The 23882-nt window shown below is 42.2% G+C and overlaps 1 protein-coding gene across 2 annotated transcripts in view; it reads left to right on the top strand.

The window, feature by feature from the left end:
- The window catches only part of Setbp1 (SET binding protein 1), a 359817-nt gene that overhangs the window by 167002 nt on the left and 168933 nt on the right, over positions 1 to 23882 (top strand). The window contains exon 3 of one of the 2 annotated variants that reach the window (XM_070029244.1): positions 20807 to 20860. The exons of the other annotated variant lie outside the window; for it this stretch is intronic. Coding sequence (XP_069885345.1) covers positions 20807 to 20860 — 54 coding nt within the window. The remainder of the gene's footprint in view (positions 1 to 20806; positions 20861 to 23882) is intronic. 2 annotated transcript variants of the gene reach the window in all.

The raw sequence follows: 23882 nt of genomic DNA, 5'->3' as shown, positions 1-23882 counted from the left end.
GGTGGTGTCTGAGAACATGAGCTTCCCTGAACTCTTCTTTCTTGGAAACGCAGGATTCCTTATGTTCAAGGTTTACAGGAATCACATTCTCACATTCTTCCTGGGGCTTAACCCCCTAGTCAGCTGCATGCTCTCCTCTCAGAGAAGCTATGAAATGGTTCAGGGGTAACACCCTCATTCCTAACCATTCTGGTCATCTTTCTACCACCTGTGGAAGCTTTTTGAAATATGAGCACAGTTCTATTTTTAAAAAATATAGGATTTAATGCTTCTATCATTTTTGAGATATAATCCACATTCTCTAAACATATTTTTTACAATAGTCTGTGTGTGTGTGTGTGTGTGTGTGTTGTTAGTCATGCAGCCATCACTGTTACCTAATTCCAGAAAATTTTCAATCCTCTCACCTGCCAGAGTAACCTATAACATTGTCAGTCTTTCCCTTCTTCTACCCTGTCCAGCCCTAGGACACTAATTTATTTATTGCTGCTATGAATTTTTCTCTTTTGGACATTTCCTATAAAGATAACCATAGGTTAGGTGTGCAGGTTCATTCTAAACCTGTGAATTGAAATATCTGAGCCTTATATTTTAAAAAACCTCAGACAATTATGCATAGCCAGGAATTTTCCCCATGGACTAGAATTGGGAGATACACTCTCCATAAAGGCTTTTATTCTCTAAAGCAAACTGTGAGTGCTTGAGAACTGTTTGCTGAATGACCAAGCCCTCACTTTAGAAGACTCCGTAAAGGCTCAATGTTTGATCCTACACGGATCAGCCCTTCTTCAATTTCATCAATGCCCTTTGTAAATTTCAGTCAAAAACTGGCCTTGCTTTGTTCAAATCATTGAATTGAATAAATTGGAAGGACAGTTTTCCTCTCTCCAAGTGACATAGAATTTTTCTGCCTGGTACTGTGGCTGGCAGCTTATGAAAGCATTGTGCTTTCCAGAGAGCTCCATAATGACGTGTACAGTCCTAGCCATTCAGAGGAAACTGATGGAAATGCCAGACTGAAGTCGCAGGTATGAACAAGGACCAAGACCAAACAGATACTGGATATTTGGAGCTGAAGCACAGCTTACAAGTAGGTTAGGATTGCAACACTGTAGGGAAGAAGTCTATGCATAAGACTGCAGTGACTGGGTGGGCATGGTTTAGAGCCAGTCAGCATACAGCTTTTAAGGTCTGATCAGGGGTCCAAGTCCTATGTTCTATTTCCCAGACTTCCTGTTTTCAAAGGAACATTTCTTAGCCAGAGGCCTCCCAGGCCATCCCTGTCCTCCTCATACCTTATACAGTTCTAACTGAAGCCCTCATGGCTGTTTTTCACATTAACATCTTATTTTATTCTGTGCCTTCTGGGATTAGCTAAGGGGTATAGATTGAGAAAAAAAAAGTCATTCGGAAAGTACAAGGGCCCATCGGATCAATGTCTAAACTAAACCTGCAATAGTATGAGAAAGTGGGGTGGTTTGATGTGACCCCACCCCCAGTGCTGGGAACACAAAGCAGAACCTTCCTGATGGTAGAGCACAGGATATTTATACATTCCTGTGCTCTGTGACTTCTGAGCCCAAAGATCTCAAATGCTATTGCAATAGAGCAGCTCAGCACATGGGAAGCCTTTGTACTTCTGGGGTTTACATTGAAGTAAGGTGTGACAGGGTGAGAGCACAACAAATAACAAACATGACAAAATGCTGTGGTATAAAGAAAGATCATCCGTGTCCAGAGGATGAATAACATATACAGAGCTATACGGAAGAATATATAACAATACAGAGTCTAGCCAGGAGCTAGAAGTTAGAGAGGGAGAAGACCCATCTCTGAGGAAAGGGCATTGCAGCCAGAGGGAACAAGTGCAAAAGCCCTGGTATACAAATGCTCTAGTGTTCAATCCTGACTTCCATAATAATCACTCTGGTAGGGCTTAAACTCTCTAAGGTCGGACCCCAGCCTGGTTAATTTAAATTTGAAATCTGTGTGTGTGTGTGTGTGTGTGTGTGTGTGTGTGTGTGTGTGTAAAAGATTCTACGATGCAAGTAAATCCAGTAGACCTTAGTGGCTTGAGCCTAGTGAGCCAGTGATCTAGGATTGGGGAAGATCAGGGTTGGTATGGCTCAGCTAGTTTATGGGGATTTGAAGTCCATGGCAAAGATTGCAGATGGTCTTTTAAATAATGGAAATAATCAAACAGTTTTAGGATAAATAAGGTGAGCTAATCATCTCAGAAGATCTGTGCCCTTTCTGTGGAAGTGTCCATTAATGCTGGGTAAAAGCAGGCAAGGAAACTACCTTTCCTTATACAGAGGCACAAAGTGAACGTGTGTTGCTATATGTGTCTAGAAGACCTAGACACCCACACGGCATAGGTAAGAAGTCACAAAACTGAAATGGCATCTGAACTTACCATATTTTAACTTTCCCCCCTGGCCTTTTAGATGAAGAAGACGCATGCCTTTCTAAATGCAAATACAGGGAGGGCCCCCAACTGTCACATTTCTTCCCAAAGATGTGACGTTAAAAATGCAAACAGGATGGAACACCAGAGAAGAGTTGCAGATTATGTTTCTGACAATGTGTAATCTTCATTTGTTTGAGCATTGTCATTAGGAAGGCTTCTGATTATTCTGGCAACCCTTGTTTCGTAACTCCCAGGGGAGAGAAAGAAGCATGAAGAGAATTAAATTTCTCCAAGGAGGGGGCCAAAGGTCATTTTGTGCCTCGGACAGCTGGCTCCAGTCATATTGAAGTGCTGTGTCCTCAAGTGTTACTAACAGAAGAGCTGATGGGCCCTGCTGTCAGTTCCTGTACTCCCACTATCTATTACAAATTAAGCTGAAATTGTGGCTTCTCAAAAGTCAAGGAAGAAATTCTCCACCTGCTCTTCTTTAACCTCTTTGATTCCCTAAGCCAGCTAATATTGCTGCTATTAAAGGCCACAAGGATGCAGTGGACTATATCCTGAATGGATGGCTGCGCATAGCCATCCCAATCTGCTGGTAGAATAAGGACCTAGGCATTAGGCCCTTGCACCTTTGTAGGCAACACATTAGTAAATACCTCTGAGCGTTTTATGTAGAGTTGGTTCATAATGACAATGCCCAAAAGACAGATACCTCTGTGTCTCTACTTAACAGCCCCAGTTCTCTTCCCACATCCCATAGTTCAAGAAAAATGGCACTGTCCTGGAAGTCAAAGACTTATGTTTGAAGGTTAGTCTTACTTCTAATGAGTATTGTAATCAGGAGCCAGTAATTAACTTTTTTAGAGCTTCAGTTCACTAATCTGTAAAATCAGAGGATTCCATTTGAAGATGCTCTGTCTCCTCTGGCGTAGGAGTTAGTTTGCTTATTTGGCATGCTACTGAAATGTGAATGAGCAAGAGGTGATGTGGGTACCACAATGCAACAGTTCACTGACATGGGGCTGAATCAGAAAAGGTGGAAGTTGTGGGAGGAGCACTCAGTATTCAGAATCAGAAAGAGGCCCCCCTTCCCTCAGATTCTGTGCTGTCTCTAGTGAGCTACTTAACCTTCCTGAGCCTCATATCCTTTATCTTCTAGATGACATCACTGTGTTTGCTCAGAAAGATAGCTGTGAGACATAAATGAGATTTGTATAGAGTATACCAGCACTTGGGAGAGCTTAATAAAAGTTCATTTTTTCCCCTTACCAGTTCAACAATGGGCAATTTTTAAAATTATTCATAGCTTTGGAGTTCTTGGTTATCTTCCAACATCAAATAAAATTCAGCAAGAGAAAGATGTGTTCTTTTAGTGTGAGGTATTAGTGTGAATGTTCATAAATGTTCCACACATCCTCCTACGACATCTTTGCTTCCAAATCTGTATCTCTTGGTACGAAGGACTCACCATGCTCTCTGCATATTGGGTCTGGGCGGTTCCTTTATTACTAGTGAAACCTGTGTGGTGAACTTAAGACATGCCCAGGAAACTGCATCATAGGTACACATAAAGATCTGACAAACTCAGGCAAGTTACCAAGACCTTCTTCAGCTAAAGGAATTAGACCTTGGTGCCACTTATTGGGGGTGGGAGAAAAAAGAGCTAACAACACAGCAACTCCATGCATCAGGTCAGTGTGCACAGTCATTGTGTAGGGGCTGCTTATTATAACAACAATGGGGTAAGAAAGCCCTAAACATCTGTGTTGTTGTTGTTGTTTGTCTCTCCTCTCCCTCCCCCACTCCCCGCTGCCTCTGGAGAAAGCTTTTTAGGAAGAAATGGTTTCTTGGTTTTCTTAATTTTCCCACTCTGAAGAAACCTCTCTTTTCTTCCTGTTGCTCATTGGGAATGGGTCAGTTTTAGTAAAAATGAATTGTATTTGATCAGTCTCGTGGACCGTATCACAGTAGGTACTCATTCCAAAACCATTTGTGTATTTTGTTACCATCCCACAGACACTTGGTATAAATCTACTGCATTTGGGGTGATGCTTGGTTTTGAAAGCAGGTGCAAATTCATCAGTGTAGCACCTGCCCTCAAATCAGTCTCCATCTCCTGTTGAGGATGCAGGAGTTATTTAACACCAGGGTAGGTATGGAGGGAGCTCCCAAATGCACAGGGCTCATATGCTCAAATTATCATCATCCAAGAGTTTACCCTGGAATCCTAAGGGTGATCAGAGAATCATAAGTGCCAAACAAGTGGCAACGATAAAACAATTCAGAAGGAAGATCTATGAAAAGCATCCTGAAAGAATTGAACTTTAATTTGGACCATCATGATGCTCATAATCTAATTGGCAGATAGGACTGGATGCCAAGCTGGGCTCAGGGAGAATTTATAAATAGAGGGTGAGTTCAAGGATGACATTTTCTTGTTTGAGAGGAGAGAAAACTAAGGAAGCTATTAGGAGGAATGTATTAACTATGACAGGTCCTTGAATGCCCAGACTAACTCTTCCATTTGTCTTTGCCTCTTTAGCCCTTTCTTCTTTCGATGTTAATATCCATTTACCAGCTATGCTACTCTTCTGAAAAGTTCCTTTGTCCCTTCCCCTCCCCTGTCCTCTTTCCTTCTTTCTCTCTCTTTTCTTTCTTTTTTTTTTTTTTTTTTTTTGTCGGTCCTGGGGCTTGAACTCTGGGCCTGGGCGCTGTCCCTCAGCTCTTCAGCTCAAGGTGAGCACTCTACCACTTGAGCTACAGCGCAACTTCTGGTTTTCTGGTGGTTTATTGGAGATAGGAGTCTCGCAGTCTTTCTTGCCCGGCTGGCTTTGAACCGCGATCCTCAGATCTCAGCCTCCTGAGTAGCTAGGATTACAGGCGTGAGCCACCAGCGCCCGGCTCTTTCTTTTTTTTTTTTTTGACATGCACAATTGGATCCAGGTAGAGGATATGTTTCTTTGCTCTGAGTTTGTGTCTTCTTCTAGAGAATGAAGGAATTTAAGACTCTTTAATGCTGAATGAGTCCTTCTTGCCCACCATCTCTCTTTCTCTCTTGCTACCTACTTCATTTCCTGGGCTGAAAATGTCTGCCTCTGAAGGAAAAACTAGGTGTGCCTCCCTTTCCTGCAAATCATCCCACAGATTGTTATTTTAGGACAGTACTTAGGGAGCCCACCTTTTTCCGACTGTAGTAGCTGCCTGCCCTGAGCCCCAGGATCATGGACTTCCATGCCTCCCAGGTGCTGGCCACTCTGGAAAGCAGGCAAGAGCCATGGCTTTGATCATGTACACAATAACCTCAGCACCAAGGCATCCAGGCTAATCACTTTTGATTACAAATGGATTAAACAGGACAGCAGCTGCAGAGGCTGCTTTGATTCAAGCCCGTTCAAAAATGAGATGCACAGACCCAGGCCCAGAAGCTGCAGATGCCAGACCTGCCCAACCCCCATCCATCCTCCATCAGGGGACCCCTGCAGGGTGGGCATGGCTGAGTCACAGGGAAAACCGAGGCAGCTCACCTGGACTCTGTCCCCAGAGGGGTCACCCTGGCTTTTGGATGTTTCCATGAAATAACTGCCTGCTGAAACCTTTGCCAGGTATTCAGCCTTGCTCTCCCCTGCTTGATAGAGGGAAATGCAGTGTATTTTCTCTGGGTTCCTTCAGGTAGCCATGGGTTACATGGCAGCTACTCTGCAGAGATGAATCCCAAATCCAGCTTGAGCACAGCCACATCCAGAAAAGCAGGTAACTCCTCTCCTAACCATCCCTGGATGTGGACTTTGGGTCTAATAGGGACAGAAAAGATAGTAGTGTCCCCAATGAAGTATTTTATTTGTTTAACAAGCCTTGTGGTACTTACTGTGGGGAACATTCCAAATTTCACAGTTTCATTTTTTTCCTCAGTATAATTATATACCAGTGTCTCTTTCCCTTCATTGGGCAATGTCCTGCATGTAAATAGTTTCTGAAGATGGATCCCCTAGAACCGGTGACTGCTGTGTGTGTGTGTATTTCTGTATACAAATGGCACCCCTCAGGGTTTGGTAGGGACTGAACAGCAGCTGTCTCCGCTACCTTGCAAGACTTAAGAGAGGGAACAGAGATAAGGTGAATTCAACACCAAAGCCAGGAACTTTCTGGGTTGTTGGATTCATTCATACATTTCAATGTGGGACATTTAATGTTTGGTCAAAAGGGTTTGAAAGAGCAATGGGGTAAATCCTCTGTTCATAACAAAAGCCTTTCACAGTAGAGCCAATGTTTCCAGCTACCTCCTACCTGCCTTGCCTGAAGCCCAGGCAGATAGTTCTTCAACCTTATGCTGAAGTGTCCACTTGAAACTCTAATAATAAAATACTTCTGGCCAAAGCCCCTTTGCATTGCTCACCACTGTTTCAAAGTCATAAACTTTGAGGGAAAATAAAGTAAAGGAGGGAATGCAAAGCTTATCATCAACCATCCCATGAGTTGGTGTGGTACAGCTCATTTTTGCCCATTTTCCCAATTAAGTGAGCTAAATTGATGATCTTAAGCAGATAGGCAACAATGCACTCACAGGTGGTGTGCTACAGCAGCTTATAATAGAGCTAATTGGGCATATCTCTTTCCAGCACTGCAATTGATGACTTCAGGTTGATAGCTTGAACGTGTAGTAATGTTTATTTTTTGGAAGTTGGTAGAACCTGACCCCAGTGTCCCTGTTCCCCCATCCGGCCCCCCTTTTTTTCTTTTCCAACCAATTGTTTAGGATTTTCTAGCATAGCCTTGCACTGGTGGTTCATGCCTGTAACCCAAGTTTCTCAAAAGATCTGAGGATCCCAGTTTGAAGACAGCCCAGGAAAGAAAGTCCTTGAAACTCTTACCTTCAGTTAACTGCCAAAAAGCCAAAATAGAGTTGTAGTTCAAATGGTAGAACACTGGGCTTGAGCAAAGAAGCTCAAGTACATAGCACCGAGGCACTGGGTTCAAGTCCCAGGATTAGCACAAAGGAAAAGATTTTCTGGCACATGCTTGGTTAGTTGCTCTTCCCATTGGGGCTTAAATCTGGGCTTCAATCTGAGAACCACTTTTAAGGGAAGCTTTGATAAGTTTCCCTTAGGTGGTGATGACCCTGAGAATCATGCCATGTCTAGGGAGGTGAAGGCTCTTAGAAAATTCTTCCTGGCATGCTTGGGGACTGTCTTTCTCAGGTGTACCTAAAGATGGCCAGCAGCAAGAGGGCTGTTTGCCCATGGGCAGGATTGCAAACAGGTCCAGAGGATGAGATAAGAATCATCTGGACTCCGTGTCTCATTACAGTGTTGGGCCTGAGGTCTCATGTAGGGTTCTCAGTTAATCTCTTTCCTCATTTACAAAATGTTGGCTCTTATTCCAATTTTCACAAGAAGTTTATTAGCATAAAAAAGTTAGTTGTTTTCCCCCTAAGTAGAGGCACAGAATTCAATTCAATTGAATAAAAGTAGAACTTGCTAAACACTACTGTTCTGCCACTAAGCTAGTGAGTACCACTTCCCTGAAGTGCTCAAGCTGGGTGCCCATCTGTCAGAGAAGTTGGAGAAGGGGATTCCTTTATTGGATGGAAGCTGAGCTGGCTAATCCTTTCCATGTCGAATTCTAAAGCCAAGAGCATGGCCCTGGGTAAGTCACTGACCAATTTTTTTGCCTCATTTCTTCCATCTGTCAAACAAGCAGGATAGTTTCTTGCTCCTTCCCATTGTTCACTGGTGTTGTGGTAGCTAAATGATATCATTGTTTGGAAGCTTTTAGGTCTAGGGAGTGTAACATTTCATTTTATCAGTCTGCTACTGTATTGTGCTTGTTATTATGGTCCCTCTAATATCTTTAATTAGGGCAACATTCCCTGTAACTCCATTACTAACAACAACAACTATTACAAAAAACACAAACATACTCACATTCAGTAGACTAAAGGTATAATTCTGAATTAAAAGACATCCCCATTGTCAAACTATTCTAAATATTTTATAGAAATAAGCTTGCAGGTCTTAGGATTTGGTTGCCTAGTCTCCCAGAAAGTCAAGATAAGACTTTGGGTAAAGGAAGAGAATGACCAGGAGGTTGAAATGCTCAGGCCTTCCCATGGCAAAAATGAGTGGATGGAAATTGCTAGGCAAGATGTTGCCACTGTACTGTCTTTTTTCTATCCTAGAGCCTGCCATACTTAATAAGCTTTCTGTATAGCAATGAGTCCTAGAAGCAAAGCAAAATGACCGATCATGTTGGGAATAGGTGTATAGTGACAGTGGATATTTTCCTAATGGCAGACTTAAGGAGGAAGGGATGTGCTAGCTCTTCCATCATCGCTTGTGCCAAGGGCCCTATCATTCTACCATTATGCTATAATACAACACTTCTGATACTAGCTGGACTCCAGGTCATCCCTCTCTTTACTAACAGAGAGTGTGTGGGAAGGCTTATCCTCACCTTCCCTAGATTCAGAAGCTGTGAGAGCATTAGGGCAGTCTGCAGAGTTCCTCAGAGTAGAGATGGGAAGTAATGAGTACCAATGAGGAATATGGCTTACCCAAGGTCGCAGTGAATTTGTCAGATGTACCTGCAGCGGTGCACATTGTCAGTCCCTATGGAGAGCTCTGCAAGTGCATTATAAATAAAGGACTTTGAACATGTGATGACGAAAGAGAGTTAACTACTACTTTTGGTCCTGTTGAGGCAGCACCACTGAGTTATATTCATTGTTCTCCATCTCAGGGGAACGAGACAGTCAGATATTCCCTCAACTGAGACAGCCAGAAACGATGCAAGCTGCTTCAGAAATGGGTGGACTGTGAATCAGGCAAGCACCTGACTGAAGACAGAACCAATAAAGAATGTTGTGTTTGGGGAGAGGTTTGAGAACATATAGAATCCACACTTGACTGGGTTGTTTTGATGGGCAGCTTATTTCTAGACACCTCTGAGGGATTATCTTTGAGAGTGAAATCATGGCAGTTTTAGCAATTGTGTTGGTTGAGGCAGGATTGTGTAAGATGTGTACGCATGCACATGCACACCCCCCACACATGCACTTCCAGCTGTTTCTGGAAATCCTGTATGCAACACAAGAGGGACAGATTTTTGACAAAGTCCCAGTACGTGTGTAGATTTCACAGACCCAGGCTTGCTGCAGAGGTGTCCTTCTGGGAATCTGGTGTTGTTTTTCCAGGATGTTTTGTTTGCCTAATCTACTGGGGCAGCATTAGAAGCTGAAGCATACTTTGTGCAAAGTCTTCAAGGATGGGAATTCAAATAGGAAGCATCCAGGTTTGAGTAGTCACAAAGAGGTGCTGATTCTGGGGAGGGCCAAGACTTAGTTCCCAGCACTTCACAATGACTGAACACATTAATTCAAGAGCAGAGCCTTGTGTGGAAGGGATTGAGAGTTGGTTGTGCAGATACTTTTCGAATAGCATTTTAAAGAGATTTTTCACTTTGATCAATAGCAAAACCTACAAGCAAGCAAGTTTCACTTAGTTAATTAAGGAAGCACGTAGCCTCTTCTGAGTTCCCTACATCAAATACTTAGTAATGTCTCTGATGGACACCCAGAGCTGTTTCTGAAAAGGAGTTTATGCTTTTTGTTGGGCTCAGACCTCAGTCTTCCCGATCTCTGCCATTTAAGTGGCTGGGATTATAGGCAGGTATCACCAGGCCCAAATGACCTTTAAAGGTTTTTGGGGTTTTTTGTTTATGTTGTGTGTGTGTGTGTGTGTGTGTGTGTGTGTGTGTGTGTGTGTGTGTGTGTGTGTGTGTGTGTGTGTGTGTGTGTGTGAAAATTGCTTATTGCAAAGCAAGAAGATGATACTTTGCATGCTCTTTGAAAACCTTTGTGTTTTGCATGAAGGCCCTGTCTCCTACCGCCTTAGTTCCTTTATTCTTTCAGGAACAAAATGATTTTTTTTGCTACTTATGTTTCTCAAGGCTGTAATGCCATGTAGCAGTTGAAGATAATATAGTAGCATGTTTCACACGGGTAGTAACAGAACTGGTTTATTTGGGATTTCCCATTTTTCTGTATTGTTAAAAAGTGTTCACTTATATGATTATAATAATATTCATCTTCCTTGAGATACAATTAGACCCTTCTCATTATTGGTTGTTATTTTTCTCTAAATATCTTCCTGTTGTCTGCCTTAGTGTAATGTTGAAAAGACGTAGACATTTCCTAAATAAAAGGCTTGAGCATGTGATGCCTAAAGGACCACATGGCATGACCCATGGTGCACTGAAATGGCTGGTGATGTCACACACAGGAATAGTGGCAGATGAACACAGATTTCAGTGGTATATGGTATTGAGTCATACAGTTACACCGTATGACTTTGAATACGTGATTTAATGTTGGAAGTTTCTGTCTTCTCACTTGTAAAATGGCATAATTACAGTACTACTTTGTGTAGTTCTTGAGAGGATTGAATGCCATGAGCCTTTCCCTGAAAAGCATCTATTAGTTCCTGAGAATTCCTGGCTCCTGTGATGGTGTCTTGCAACTTACTTTCGCCTTCTTTGCTAGAAGGGAGGGAGGGAGGAAATAAGAGAGGAGCGAGAACAAGAGAGAGGAGAGAAAATCCAGAGGAAGGAGTAGGGGTTAAGGGAGAGGGAGAGTAAGCTTAGTTCTGGAGGGAAAATATGCAAGGTTATGAGCAATGTTCACAGCATAGTACAGTCCATTTTCTAGGAATTCCTTGGTTTGCCGGATTCAGGAACACAGTTCATTTGGACAGAGACAACTTCTTGTGAACTCAGTTTTAGATGGTGATGCTTCACAGTCTGATGAGAATCCTAGCTCCTGCTTGATGGAGAGAGCCATCTGCTACCTGGGAACACAGCTACCTCCTGACAGCGTCCTGTGAAGGGACTTCCAAGATGACCTGGGAAGAGGGCTAGGCTCTCTATGATTCAACTTTGGGTGTTTAATTTAACCACTCTGAATCTCAATTTACTCATCCATGTACTGGAGAAAATAATACAGCTCTGCACTGGTTGTATGAAGATAAAGAAGAATGAAGAAGTGAAGCATCTACCTCGGACAAGAGCAGACAGAACTAGGTCTTGAAACATCCTATCTTCATATTATAATGGCCTCAAATTCAGGTCCTCCAGAATCTCCTTTTATTCCATTGTACCTGAGGCTTCTAAAAGTGTGACTCCCTGCAGCTACAAGATTCTGCTATCCCGGGGCTCAGCTTGGCTTTATCCTTTTCAGATATCCACCTGTAATTGTGATTAATTGCTTCAGATTTGGCCCAGAGGACCTAATTCTCTGCCAAATTGCTCTACTGAGCAGAGCTTTTGACTCCAGTGCTCAGATACTCTCCAAAGGAAGCACCTTCTGACTTCTCTGCTCTCTCTACTGCTGAGTGATCCTAGGGGTGTGAATCAATTTCCCGAGTTTTGCCAAGGGGGATGAATTAGAAAGCTTTGTTATACATCTTGGAGCCAAGTGGAGAAGATCATCTGGTCAGTTTCTAAGCATAAATTCAGTAAATGATGAGAAGAAGGAGACGAGGGAGGATACTCCCTCAGCCTCCAGTTTTGCTTGGCATATGTTCAACGAGGAGAACCTACTCCATTGGCTTTTTACAGAATTTGCAAACAGTCCACAGATGCTTGTGATGTAATTTCACACTTGGAAGGAAATGACTTAACTGTCTAGATTGTGCCCCAGAAATGCAGTATGTCTTTAGCTCTTCCTGTCCTGGTTGGTACATGAATTGTGCATTCCTAACTGTGTTAGAGCTCCTAACTGCCCTGACTTGTTGAAGTTCAGGTGACGAGAGCAGATAGGGAGGCAGAAAGGATGAAGGGAGGAATAGAAAAAATATTTCACTTGCCATCATGGCAAGTTTTAAAGTCTGCATTCTTAAAATGAGGGTTGGACAGGGATCCTTACCTCTCCCCCAAAGAGACAATTAACTATTTTTACATCTTTCAGCAAATACCCTCCACCTCTCTCTTTTTCTTATTTGTTGGTCATGGATTTTCCTGCCTGGGCTGGCTTTGAACTGAGATCCTCAGATCTCAGCCTCCTGAATAGCTAGGATTACAGGCATGAGCCACTGCGCCTAGCTTAAGACAAGAGTTTTCTTTTTCCTTTCCTTTCCTTTCCTTTCCTTTCCTTTCCTTTCCTTCCTCCTTCCTTCCTTCCTTCCTTCCTTCCTTCCTTCCTTCCTTCCTTCCTTCCTTCCTTCCTTCTTTCTTTCCTTCTTTCTTTCCTTCTTTCTTTCCTTCTTTCTTTCTTTCTTTCTTTCTTTCTTTCTTTCTTTCTTTCTTTCTTTCTTTCTTTCTTTCTTTCTTTCTTTCTTTCTTTCTTTCTTTCTTTCTTTCTTTCTTTCTTTCTTTCTTTCTTTCTTTCTTGTTGGTTGTGGGGCTTGAACTCTGGGCCTGGGCACTGTCCCTCAGCTTTTCGGCTCAAGGGAAGTGCTCTCCCACTTGAACCACAGTGCCACTTCTGGTTTTCTGGTGGTTTATAGGAGATAAGAGTCTCATAGACTTTTCCTGCCCCAGCTGGCTCTGAACCGTGATCCTCAGATTTCAGCCTCCTGAATAGCTAGGATGACAGAAGTGAGCCACCGGTGCCCGGCTAAGACATGAGTTTTCAAATTTTTATTTTATAGGGCTTTAAATCAATGGATCTTAGCATGGAAGTCCAATATTACAAATCAATACATTTGTGTTGCTCTTGATGAAGAGTTTTTGGGAACTAAAAATTCTACTTTACATTCCCTAGGAACCTTTTCACAGAATCCAGGGTACCCCAGGAATCATTTCACATGCGTTAGCCACGCCAGACTCAACCATCCCCCATCTATGAATGATGAGCTCCAGAAACTACTTTTCTTCAGCCAGCTTTTACTGGAATGCTTAATAAATGACGATATTAACATCCATGTCACTAGTTAATGCCATTTTATCTGTGTAAACTTTCTACCCAATACCACACAAGAAACCTTGCATGAAATCCGGATTTTTGTTCTGAAGAATAATTTTTGGGGAAAAAAAACAGTCTAATAAGACATACAAAAACAAAAGGAGAGTGAGGTTTTATATGGCTCACCAGGTTCAAGTAAAATAAAACAAGTCTTCTCACCTCCATTGGCTCTAGATTTTATTTTATTAGGTCTCAGTAATTTCAATTCTACTCAGTGGAGAGTTGATTAGGGGTGGAGTTGAAAGACATTCCCACTCAAAAGATGAAATAGTTATGACTTTGTACATCTCCCAGATATATACACTACTGTAAGAGGATGGGTTACATAGGCATGGTTGCATGTGGAATCTTTACAAAAGAAGGTTGCAAAAGGGTTTTTTTTTTTTTGCCACATCTGTAGGGGAATTAGTTACAAAATTTACCTATAAATATCAGAACCTCATCACTTAAAAAAATAATAAAAGACTAATATAAGCAATCAAGACGAGGCCTGCATGGAATTACATGCAAAGCTGTTATTATGCGTCTTTACTGATCTTTGGAAAGACCCTGAAATGACAACTGGAAGTGTCACTGGTTTCAGGTTTAACACTTGAATTTCCATGAGACCAAGCAGATTTGGCTGAAGGATATACAGCTGGCTTGGATGCAGTTTGGTAAGTGTGTAGTGGGCATCTTAGCCCTTTGGCCTCTACTACCAGCTTTTGAACGGGCAGGTTGTTTACCTTTAACTCTGATGTGGACTTCACTTTAGGCATATCGGGATGGTGAACTCATGTAGCGGTCTGAGTAGCTTCTGCCCAATTTTTTATTTGTAAAACGATCTTGAAGCGGCAGCATAAAATAAACTCACAGTCCTACCTTCTGAATATCAGAGGGTGTAACCTCTTAGAAGGATGTATTTTCAGCGGGACATGATAAGAAAGGAGGGTAAAAAGAAGACAAGATTAGTGTCTCCTCCATTTCCCTTTTCTTGAGATGAGAGAAGTAATTTTGAGTGCTAGGAGGAGGAGCTCAAAGAAAATGCAGAAAAGATTCAATAGGTTGTAGCATGGGACATAAGTGAATTAAATGACCCCTTCACAGATCCCTGGCAGGGCCAAGCTGATAACACAAATTTTCTCCCACATTGCCAATACAATGGAACCCTCTGGTTCCATTTCACTTCCTTTATTCCAGTGTCTACTGAGGTCCTTTAGTCCCTCTGGACTGTGGACCCCTTTATGGTTGGTGGCACCACAACCTGTTGCTTAGACTTCTTTCCTTCTCAATTGGTCCTGAAATACTTGCCATCTTTCCTTCTCCTTTCAAAGTCCCTGTATCTAAGGGTATCTGAGCATCTAAAACTCTTTTTTTGTTGTTGTTATATGTGGGTAATTAGGCTTGTTTCTTCTGGATTTCTGTACTCAATAGGTCATTTGATCTTTCTGGACCTCATTTCCCTTCTCAAGAGAGAGACTGAGACTAGTTCATTTCTAGCATACTCAGCCACACATAAAGTTGGATGTTTGTTCCAGCTTGGTGGGGCATTGCCTTATACACCATGTGATTCAGCTTTTATCCTATAGCCAAAGTAAGAAGAAAGTGACACTTAGGAAGTAGAGAGACATTTTCTGTGAAATAGAAAAGAGAAACAATGACAGATTATACTGGAAGCATAGTTAATCAAAGGATGATATCTTTGACGGGAAATTTGAACCATGACAATTTGTTCTCCCTAGAGCCATTTTGGTAGTGTTTCCTTATCTACCTACTTATCTACCTGTTCATTCATCCATCTAACCATTCATTTCACAGCCCCAAATCTCTTTCTCTGGCCCCCAAAGGTAGAGACTTCCAGGAAGATTGTATGGTCTGGAAGGTCCATTTTGATTCAGCGTGTGTAACTATATGTCTGAGGTCGAAGTTCATCTGGACATGTTTGGCAGGGCCCATATCCTTCCATCCTTTGGCATCAGTGACTCGTTCCTAAGCATAAATTTTCTGGGTCAGCCTGAGGGATAGGTGGAATATGTTGGGTTCCATTGTACCCTGGGGTGGTGTGTACTGCCCACCAGAGACAGAAGGGCCATCAGAGCAGAAGGATGCTCCTAGGGATGGGGGGCGGGGAGGGGGTGGCACAGCATCCTTCCTTTCAGTAGGGTAAAGTTGTCAGAAGCTATGGAGTTTTCAGGCAGAAAGATGCCTGTTTGAAGGGACACTTTTAAGCCAAAGACTGGGTGAGTTTTGGTTAGGGAAGGAAAAAGAGAATTTTATTGAGAGAGAATGGGAGTACAAGGGGACGGAAGGTCTTGGCTTAGAAAATGGAAGGGCTTTTTCTTCTCACCATTTAAAGAGGAGACAGACAGCTTCCTTTGTCTTCTTCCAATACTTCTTTTTATCTTGGAGAGAGAGAGAGACAGAAATAAAGAGGAGAGAGAAAGAGGCACAGAGACAGAGGAAGAAAAGGAAATATTGAAAGGGAAAAACCCCTGAATTTCTACCAAGAGGGAAACTATACCTCTTCAAAAATGGAAAGCAGAGTTGTCACCCTCCAAATAGAGTGGACTCTTCCGGAGAATACCAAGATGTGTCAGGAATGAGATTGGTCTGAACAGGGCCCCAGGAACACTAGCTTGCTCCATAGGGGAGATGAAAGAATTTTCTCCTTCCTTTGCCTTTTAAATGCAATTCTGTCTGCCCTTCTCCCTAGCACCTGCTCAGCCCTCTAGCTGGGACTGGCTCAGGCATTTAGCCATCCTGGGAAAAGGCAGAATCCTTCATTAACTTCAGCCTGATTGAATTCCCCAGAGCCAGAGTAGATTTCATTTCCCTTCCTCTCCTTGCCTGCCTCTCTTGGATCTCTCCACACACAGCTAGGCTGCTAAGAACTCTTAACTGTTTCCAGTAGGACTAAAGAGGGGGATAGAGTCCCACAGGGAGAAGACCTGGGGAAGGGCCCAGATCTGTGTTTTCCAAGCAGTGGCTTTCGAGAAAAAATTATGCTTATACCCTTTTTTACTGATGCCTCAGTTTCCCCTAAATTCTTGAAATGTCTGGGAATCAGGTGACACATCCAGAGCCTACTGTGAATTATCAATATGATTTTTAAAATGTCACTTATCAGCTTTTGTTCTGCAAAAGAAGAGTATAAAAATTGGTGTAGTGCAATGGAATTCTATGCCTCCATCAGAAAGAATGACATTGCCCCATTTGTTAGGAAATGGAAAGGCTTGGAAAAAATTATATTAAGTGAAGTAAGCCACGCCCAAAGAAACACAGGTCCCATGGTTTCCCTTATTTGCAATATCTAGTATATGTCTGAGTCAAGCAGAAAAGGTCAGATAAGGTGATATGTTAGGGAAATGAACCCTAAGATATGTATTCAAATGTTTTTATTCTTTCATGCGATTGTTTCTACTCACATTTATAAGATTATTTCTTTGTTGCTTTGTATGTCCCTCCCCCACAGTATAACCCCTGCTTTCACTGTATTTGATGTCGGTATAATTTGTGGAGGGGAAGGGGAAAAACAAGTTGTTTAAATAAGGATACAGGTGGACCCATTGCAACAATGAGAAGTACAAGTCGTCATGTCGAAAACGAACTTTACAACTTTGGTGGGGGGAGGGATTGGGTGGGGGTCGGGGGAAGGCTGGGAAGGGATGGGAAGGGTAAACAAAGGAGGAGGCTACAATGCTTGATAAGAAATGTACTCGTTATCTTGCCCATGTAATTGTAACCCCTCTGTACAGTATTTTCACAATTAAAAAAAAAAAATTGGTGTAGTGGCTGAACCTTTGTTTTCAAATTCAACCCGGTTCAAGAACTAGAAAAAAAAAATCATGCAGAACCAGTCAGGTTGAGGAAAATAGGGAGACCCAGGGAACTCTTTTCCACACTGCATTGCCATACCCCATTTCCTTAGCAGAGTTGTTCCTAAGCCACTGGGGACAGGAGACTACCATGTGGGAGGAGCACACAGTCACCTGATTGTTTCACGTCCTGTCATTAGATGAATGGCACTCTTTTGAGAGTTCAGATTTAAGCGGTCTCTGATTCTGAAACACAAAAGTACTTTCTGGTCCTATACTTCTAGTTGACACCTGAGTAGAATGCATTAAGTATCCAGAACTTGGCCTTTTCTTCTGTACCAGGCGCAGAATGTGTACCTAGTTTGGCAACGATTCCATAGGCAGGCTTGTGCTCTGCCCAACAGCTCCTGAATTTAGTTAGAGCATGGTTGGGCACCTGGAAGACAGGCTGCTTATAGCGTGGCGAGGAAAGATAGGTTTCTACCCACAGTTCTTCCAGAATCCATTTAAAAGGGAATTTGCAAGGCTTGCCTTTGGCTGTTGGCAGGCCAGCTGACCCTTTAATACACATTAGATTGTGTGAGTGAAGTATTTAGACTCTGCAAGGGAAAGGAATTCAGTTTTAGAAGTTGCTTGTTTTCCATTCCTAATATGATCTACCTGCATCTTCTCACTCAGCAGCCAATAGATGGAACACACCTGAACTATGGTGGGCCCATTTAACATGCTATTATTTCTTCCATGGGAAAGGAAGAGCCCTCTCCAACTGGTAGTGAATTCATTCACTGTTCAGCCTCTTTTATTTCATACTGCTCTTCCTTAAATTTAACCTCTGACTTTCACACTGAAGTGTAATCCAATAGTCTCTCATAAATCCCATAGTGGATAGAGAAGAGCTTGATTAATTCATTCAAATACTAGAGTGCCTCCTTCACGGAGGAAACACGCTAGGTGCTGAGTGCCATTTCCTTTTGTCAGCTTGAAGGATGTCTTCAGCTGCCTCTCACACTTCTGTTCTTCCTACTCAGCAATTGAGCCATTCTTAGCCTCACCTCGAGTTGACAGTCATTTCCACTTTCCTTTTAAGTCATTTGACCAACAGGTTATTTAGTGACTAATTATATGTGCAGACTTCTTCTCAACATGTTGAGAAATGCAGAATCCACCTTAAGATAATGTGTAAACCATAGTTTGGTTAGACTTGGTTTTATTAGGTATGTTCTAGTCAGGTGAAAAAAAAAGTGTGTGTATGTGAGTGTGTAATATATATATACACACACATAAATATATATATATACATATATATATATATATATCAGCACAAAATAGAAATGCAAAGAATTAACTGCCCATATCTATCTTCTCAAGAGGAGCATCTGAGGTTTTCAGGAAGGGAGATACAGAATCAGAACAGATCAACAAATCATAAGATGCTATATCTGTCCATTTCCAACTAAACAAATGGATCTGATCATTTTCCAGTGCCAAGACCATTAACCTGCAGAAATAGCACATATTTTGAATAGGACCGCAGTTCAAAGAGAAATTAGACTCTTGGATTTCCTGCTACCTGTCTACCTGGTGGGAGAAGAGCCTCTGCTGTCTCTACTGTAAAACATGGAAGCCTCGTGCTTTGACTCCTAGATGCTAACGCAGGCTGGTGTTTCCCTTCCATGAGGTGTTCCCATGCCTATAAGTCACCCCAGCCATCTGTCCCTCTCTCCCTGTGCCCAGCTCAAGACAGAGGCCTATTGATAAACTCAGAAGAGTGAATGGACATTACTATTTAAGTTAAGTAAGAGTGTCTAGGTAGACAGATTAAGGTTCGTTTTCAAGACATCATGTTTCTACCCATGGCTCATTTGGCTATTATTCTTGCACTCTGCCTGTTTTCTGTGCCACAGCTCCTCAAAGAATTTTCTTGCCAGTATGTTCTAATTTAGAGATATCTTCTTATACAAGAAAAATAAAAACCTGGGGGAAAACATAGTGTGAGATTCAATTTCCCAATACATGCATTGCCTAGGAGACCTAGACCAAAATGTTACATCACTTCTCATCAGAAAGTGAGATGTCTTTCTCTCCATATGTCTGTCTCTCTCTGTCTTTCTCTTTCTCGCCTTTTCTCTCTCAAGTTGTCCAGATTGCAAAAGAAAAAAAAAAGTATTTAAAAACAACTGATGTGTAGGACTCAGACAATCCTCAGTGCTCCCTGCCTCCCTCCCTTTGTCCTGGAGGAGGCCGGCTGGCATCCATCGATGCAAATGGATGTGTGTTAGGATTGGCACATTCCCTTCACTGCCTTTGTTCTTTCCACGGATCCAACAAAAAACACATCACCTTGGCACCTTTTCATTTTTTTAAGGCTCCATTCAAATTGCACCTTATTTCAACAAACCCCACCCCAAATTTACTTGCCTTATTGTCAAAGTTTGACACCAAACTCTGCTCTACTCTATTTGTACTGGTGAATGTGTATATGATCCTTTACCAAACTGGAGGGGCCATGAAGGATGAGTATTTCATTACAACCAGAGATGCTGAACTGGAGTTTTTCTGGGAAAGGGTATCTAGCCCATAGGCTGGATGGACAGAAGAGTGAAAAAGCTCTATCCCAGCTCTAACATACTTAGGCATCATTTTTGGCAAAGTCACTTAGGCAAGCAGAAAAGTCTTACTGAACTTTTTCTTCAGGCTACAGGCATTGAATCTCAGCAGGACTCTTTCCCTTTCTTGAACCAACCAAAATATTGTTACAGCAAACATGAAATCTTTCCTCCTTTTTTTTTTCACAAATGCTCTCCAAGCCAAACAAAAGCTAACTGTCAACCTTCTTGAATCAAAATAAACATCTTCCCTTTTTCTCCTTATCCCACCCTTTCCCAGCAGTTTTAAGCAATAGTAAAAATTGGATTATTTCATAAATCAATACTGTGTTTTTTTATTGAGGGTTTTCTAATGCCAGACTCTGCAGAAATTGCAAACAGATTTTAAACCTTAACGCTACTCTTTCAAACTGATTAAACAAACAAGTGTAAAACATCCATATACACATTCTAGTAAATATGATTGAAACTTAAGCTATAAACACCTATATAGTACATGTGATAAAGACAAATTGAGTCACATGTAAATAAGAAAACTAAAGAGTAATTTTTAATGCTGATTTTAAAAGAGAAAGAGGGAGAAAAAGGAAAAGCTCACTGACAAGAGATGAGTCTTTATCAGTATCTGAACTGGTAATTCTCAATCTGTTGTATCAAAGATATATGTGATATGAGGAAGAAAACTAATTTCCCTAAGGAATTAGAGATACCTTTGGACTCATTCAGTCATACTTATAGTTTCTGAGGACCAATGGACTTAGTCCAGTCATATCCAGGATTTCTAAGTTAAGACCCTTTGATGCCACTGTATATAGAAGGAAGATAAGAGAGGTCAATGAAGAGGAACATGAGATCAGAGAGATGTGGTACCCAGAAGGAAGGCCCTTGAGTTGATTCCTAGTCCCAAAAATCTCACACTTGCTTTTTTCTTGAGCTCCTAGCCAGGCCTTGGTGAGTCCTAGTGCATTGGTTGTCTTGAGGATGCTGTATGTAGACGTTGAGACCTGTCACTAAGGATATCTCCTTTGTTCTTTCCCAGCTCCTCACTGTCAGTGACATTGCAGCCAGTGACTTCAAAGGATTTCAGCCACAGGTGAGTTCTCCTCATGCTTTTGTAAAGTTTGAAGAGTGACTTGTTCTGTCCTGGGGTCCTGAGCAAATGAACTTTGCATTACAACAGAACTTTCACTTGGGCTTGACCACTTCTCTACTCCAAATGCAAATAATAAGAATGACCTGGTCACTTGACCTCCCCTCCACCTTCTCTCTCACCTCATCCGGGACATCTGTGCTTGCTAGGTCAAGATGCTTAGAATGTTGGGGAGGTGAGTTTTCCAGCTTAGGAAAGAGTTAAGGAAAAACCATCCATGAATCAGGTAAGGCTAAGGTTTTCCCCTGTAGCTCGATATTTGGACTGAGTATTTCCATTTCTGTAATTACTACATGCAAACACCTTGTAGCTGTGTTCTGGCAGACAGGTGAATTGCAGACTCCTGTAGAGGTGGACAGTTAAGTGTTTCTGACCTTTGTTAGGAAATGGTTCACCATTGTCAAGGCTAGAGTGCTGTTTGAAGTTTCCCCTGGACAAACCACTAGAGGGTGCAGGCAGTGGCTAGGTGGCTGGGGACCTGCTTTTCAGAGATGGAAAGTTATCTCCTTGTCTCTACAGGGAGTCATTGCCTACACATACATGTGTACCACCCCCCCCCCCCACTCACATACAAGTGTCCTGATCTCCCTCTACACACTCAGTGAGGCTGGATCACGTATTCAAGCAAAGGTCATGCCAGAAGTGACTGATATGATGCTCCTTTCTATATGACACTGTTCCCCTATTCAGTGTCTGCCTTATAATCCCTTAGTGCCCTGTTTCAGTGGGGGGAGGAAGGGAGAATGTGTCACAGCCAATGGTCGTTAAATTCCAATGGTGGAGCAAGTGATTTTCTAGTAGCAAGGGTTCTGCGTATTTGGAGTGCTCTCATCTTTCAACATGTTTAGGAGCCCCATGTGGGCTCCCGACACTAACGCCTATGGGTTCCATCCTAAGCCCCTTTTTACTACTGGGGAACATGAGGACCCAAGACTTGCTGTGAACTAGCTCCACATCACACAGAGAGTGGGGTGAAGAGTGGATAGGGAGAGGTGGAAAGGAATTGACAAAAGTAAGGGCCACAGGTGAGTGTCAAAGGCAGCCCTGTACATCTGTTTAGGGTGTCTCTATCACAGTTTCTTGATTCTTCTGTAAGCTATGTTCCAAAGTCTGAGAGACAGACAACTGATAGGCCTTCCTTGCCATTTAAATCAGATAAGTTATTAAATATCTACTCATATGTTCACATAATCTCCAGTGGATCTGACAGAAATGAAAACAAAAGTGAAAGAATATTGTCTTTTACCCCAATTCGGCTGGTCTCCACACCTCCCTTCATCTAGCTTAAGATTTCTCTTTATCTAAAAATTCATTCATTGCAAAAGAGTAAAAGGCTTTATGTGACCCTGTTCTGCTGCTTGAAAAGTAACAAGGGAGGCCAAGTTAATGACAAGGTGTATGTGTGTGTGTGTGTGTGTGTGTGTGTGTGTGTGTGTGTGTGTGAGAGAGAGAGAGAGAGAGAGAGACAGAGAGAGAGAGAGAGAGAGAGAGAGAGAGAGAGAGAGAGAGAGAGAGAGAGAGAGAGAGAGAGAGAGAGCCCTTCCTCCTCATCCAGACTGGACACACCAATATGTATTTTCACCCTTCAGGTTGCTGGTTCCTGAGGCCAGGAAAGCTGTGGAAATCTTGTGGTCACCATGTAATACTAAGAATATTCTAAGTGCCTAGTGCTATTCCTATGTCAGAAAGGGATGTGTCTCAGGTCACCACCAGCCTATGGAAATTTTTCCACATAGAGATACAAAGCTGGTCACCTGCTTGAGGATGCCACTTCTGGCCTCACTGCACCAAATGGTTTGCTTCTATTGTTGGTTATACTCTTCTTTGGGGAAGTTTATAGAAGAAACGGAGTCCCATACATCTTAAATCCTGTATGATTCCTGGGCTTATTCCCTTACAGGCTTTGTCACTGCTTGTTCACAAAAGGGACCTGAAGGATCCCTTTAGGGAAAACTGGGTATTTGTGTGTGGTTCAAGTGTGGCTGGAGCAATTGAAGGTCTGTCCTGTTATAAACTCTTTTTTTAAAAAAAGTAATCATGATTCCCTCACTAAGCTTTGATGACTTTGACAGCGAAGAGCTTGGCAAGTCTATTAGATTGGCTTGTTCTATCTGACTATCCTCCATCGGTCTTTGCATCCAGATAGGTCAAAGAACAGTCTTGACATGAGCATCTGTCTTTTTCCTTGCTACCGATTCCCTGGGAACCGGCCAAGTGATTTCGCAGGTAGGGCCAGGGAGCCCTTGCTTCCTACATTTCTGTATTCAGTCAGGCCCAGATGCTGTGGTTGGCCCAGGGTCTACAAGCTAGACGTGTCCACTAGACTGAGGCCTGAGGCTGGTGGGTGGGTCATATTCTCAGTGGGTTTTCAAAGCACAGATGTAAAAGCTTCTGAAATTCACACCTAAACTGCCTTGAATTTTCTTTCTTCTTTGGTTTCTCCCCAAACACATCTCCTTTTATCTTCTAACATCTTGTTCCTGCCTTTTGAAGCGACAGACACCCTTGAGGCCCCTCCTTTGTAGTCTTCCAATGATTGGAAATGAGGATCTTCATCTCCCTTTGTCCTCTCCAAGAGAAATGCAAGCCAGTAACTAATACTCTTTAGGAAAAGCCCAGTAACTATATGCTTTTCTCTCCACCTAATTTTTTTCTTTTTTCTGAAGCTCAGTATCTTCATTGTACAAATATAGAGTGCACAGAAAAAAATCTAAAAGCAAATTTCTTCTATTATTTCAACCTCAGGAACACAGGTGAGGTTTTAGGGGACATAGTCTTCAATGTTTGTTCTACATAGATGTGTATATTCATTGGATTTTTAAAAATTGACTGTCACAGTTTATATGGAGTTTTTTGTTACTTTCTTTTTGTTTGTTTGCATGCTTCCTTTGCCACTACAAAGTCATGTAGCATCTGGCTGCTTTGCACTAAGTGCCAGAATCTTCACGTATGTAAGTTGCTTAAA

This window comes from Dipodomys merriami, unplaced genomic scaffold, assembly GCF_024711535.1.
Source record: "Dipodomys merriami isolate MVZ:Mamm:240054 unplaced genomic scaffold, mDipMer1.0.p SCAF_2, whole genome shotgun sequence".
NCBI classification, from domain to species: Eukaryota; Metazoa; Chordata; class Mammalia; order Rodentia; family Heteromyidae; genus Dipodomys; species Dipodomys merriami.
This window is presented reverse-complemented; position numbering and strand designations above follow the sequence as displayed.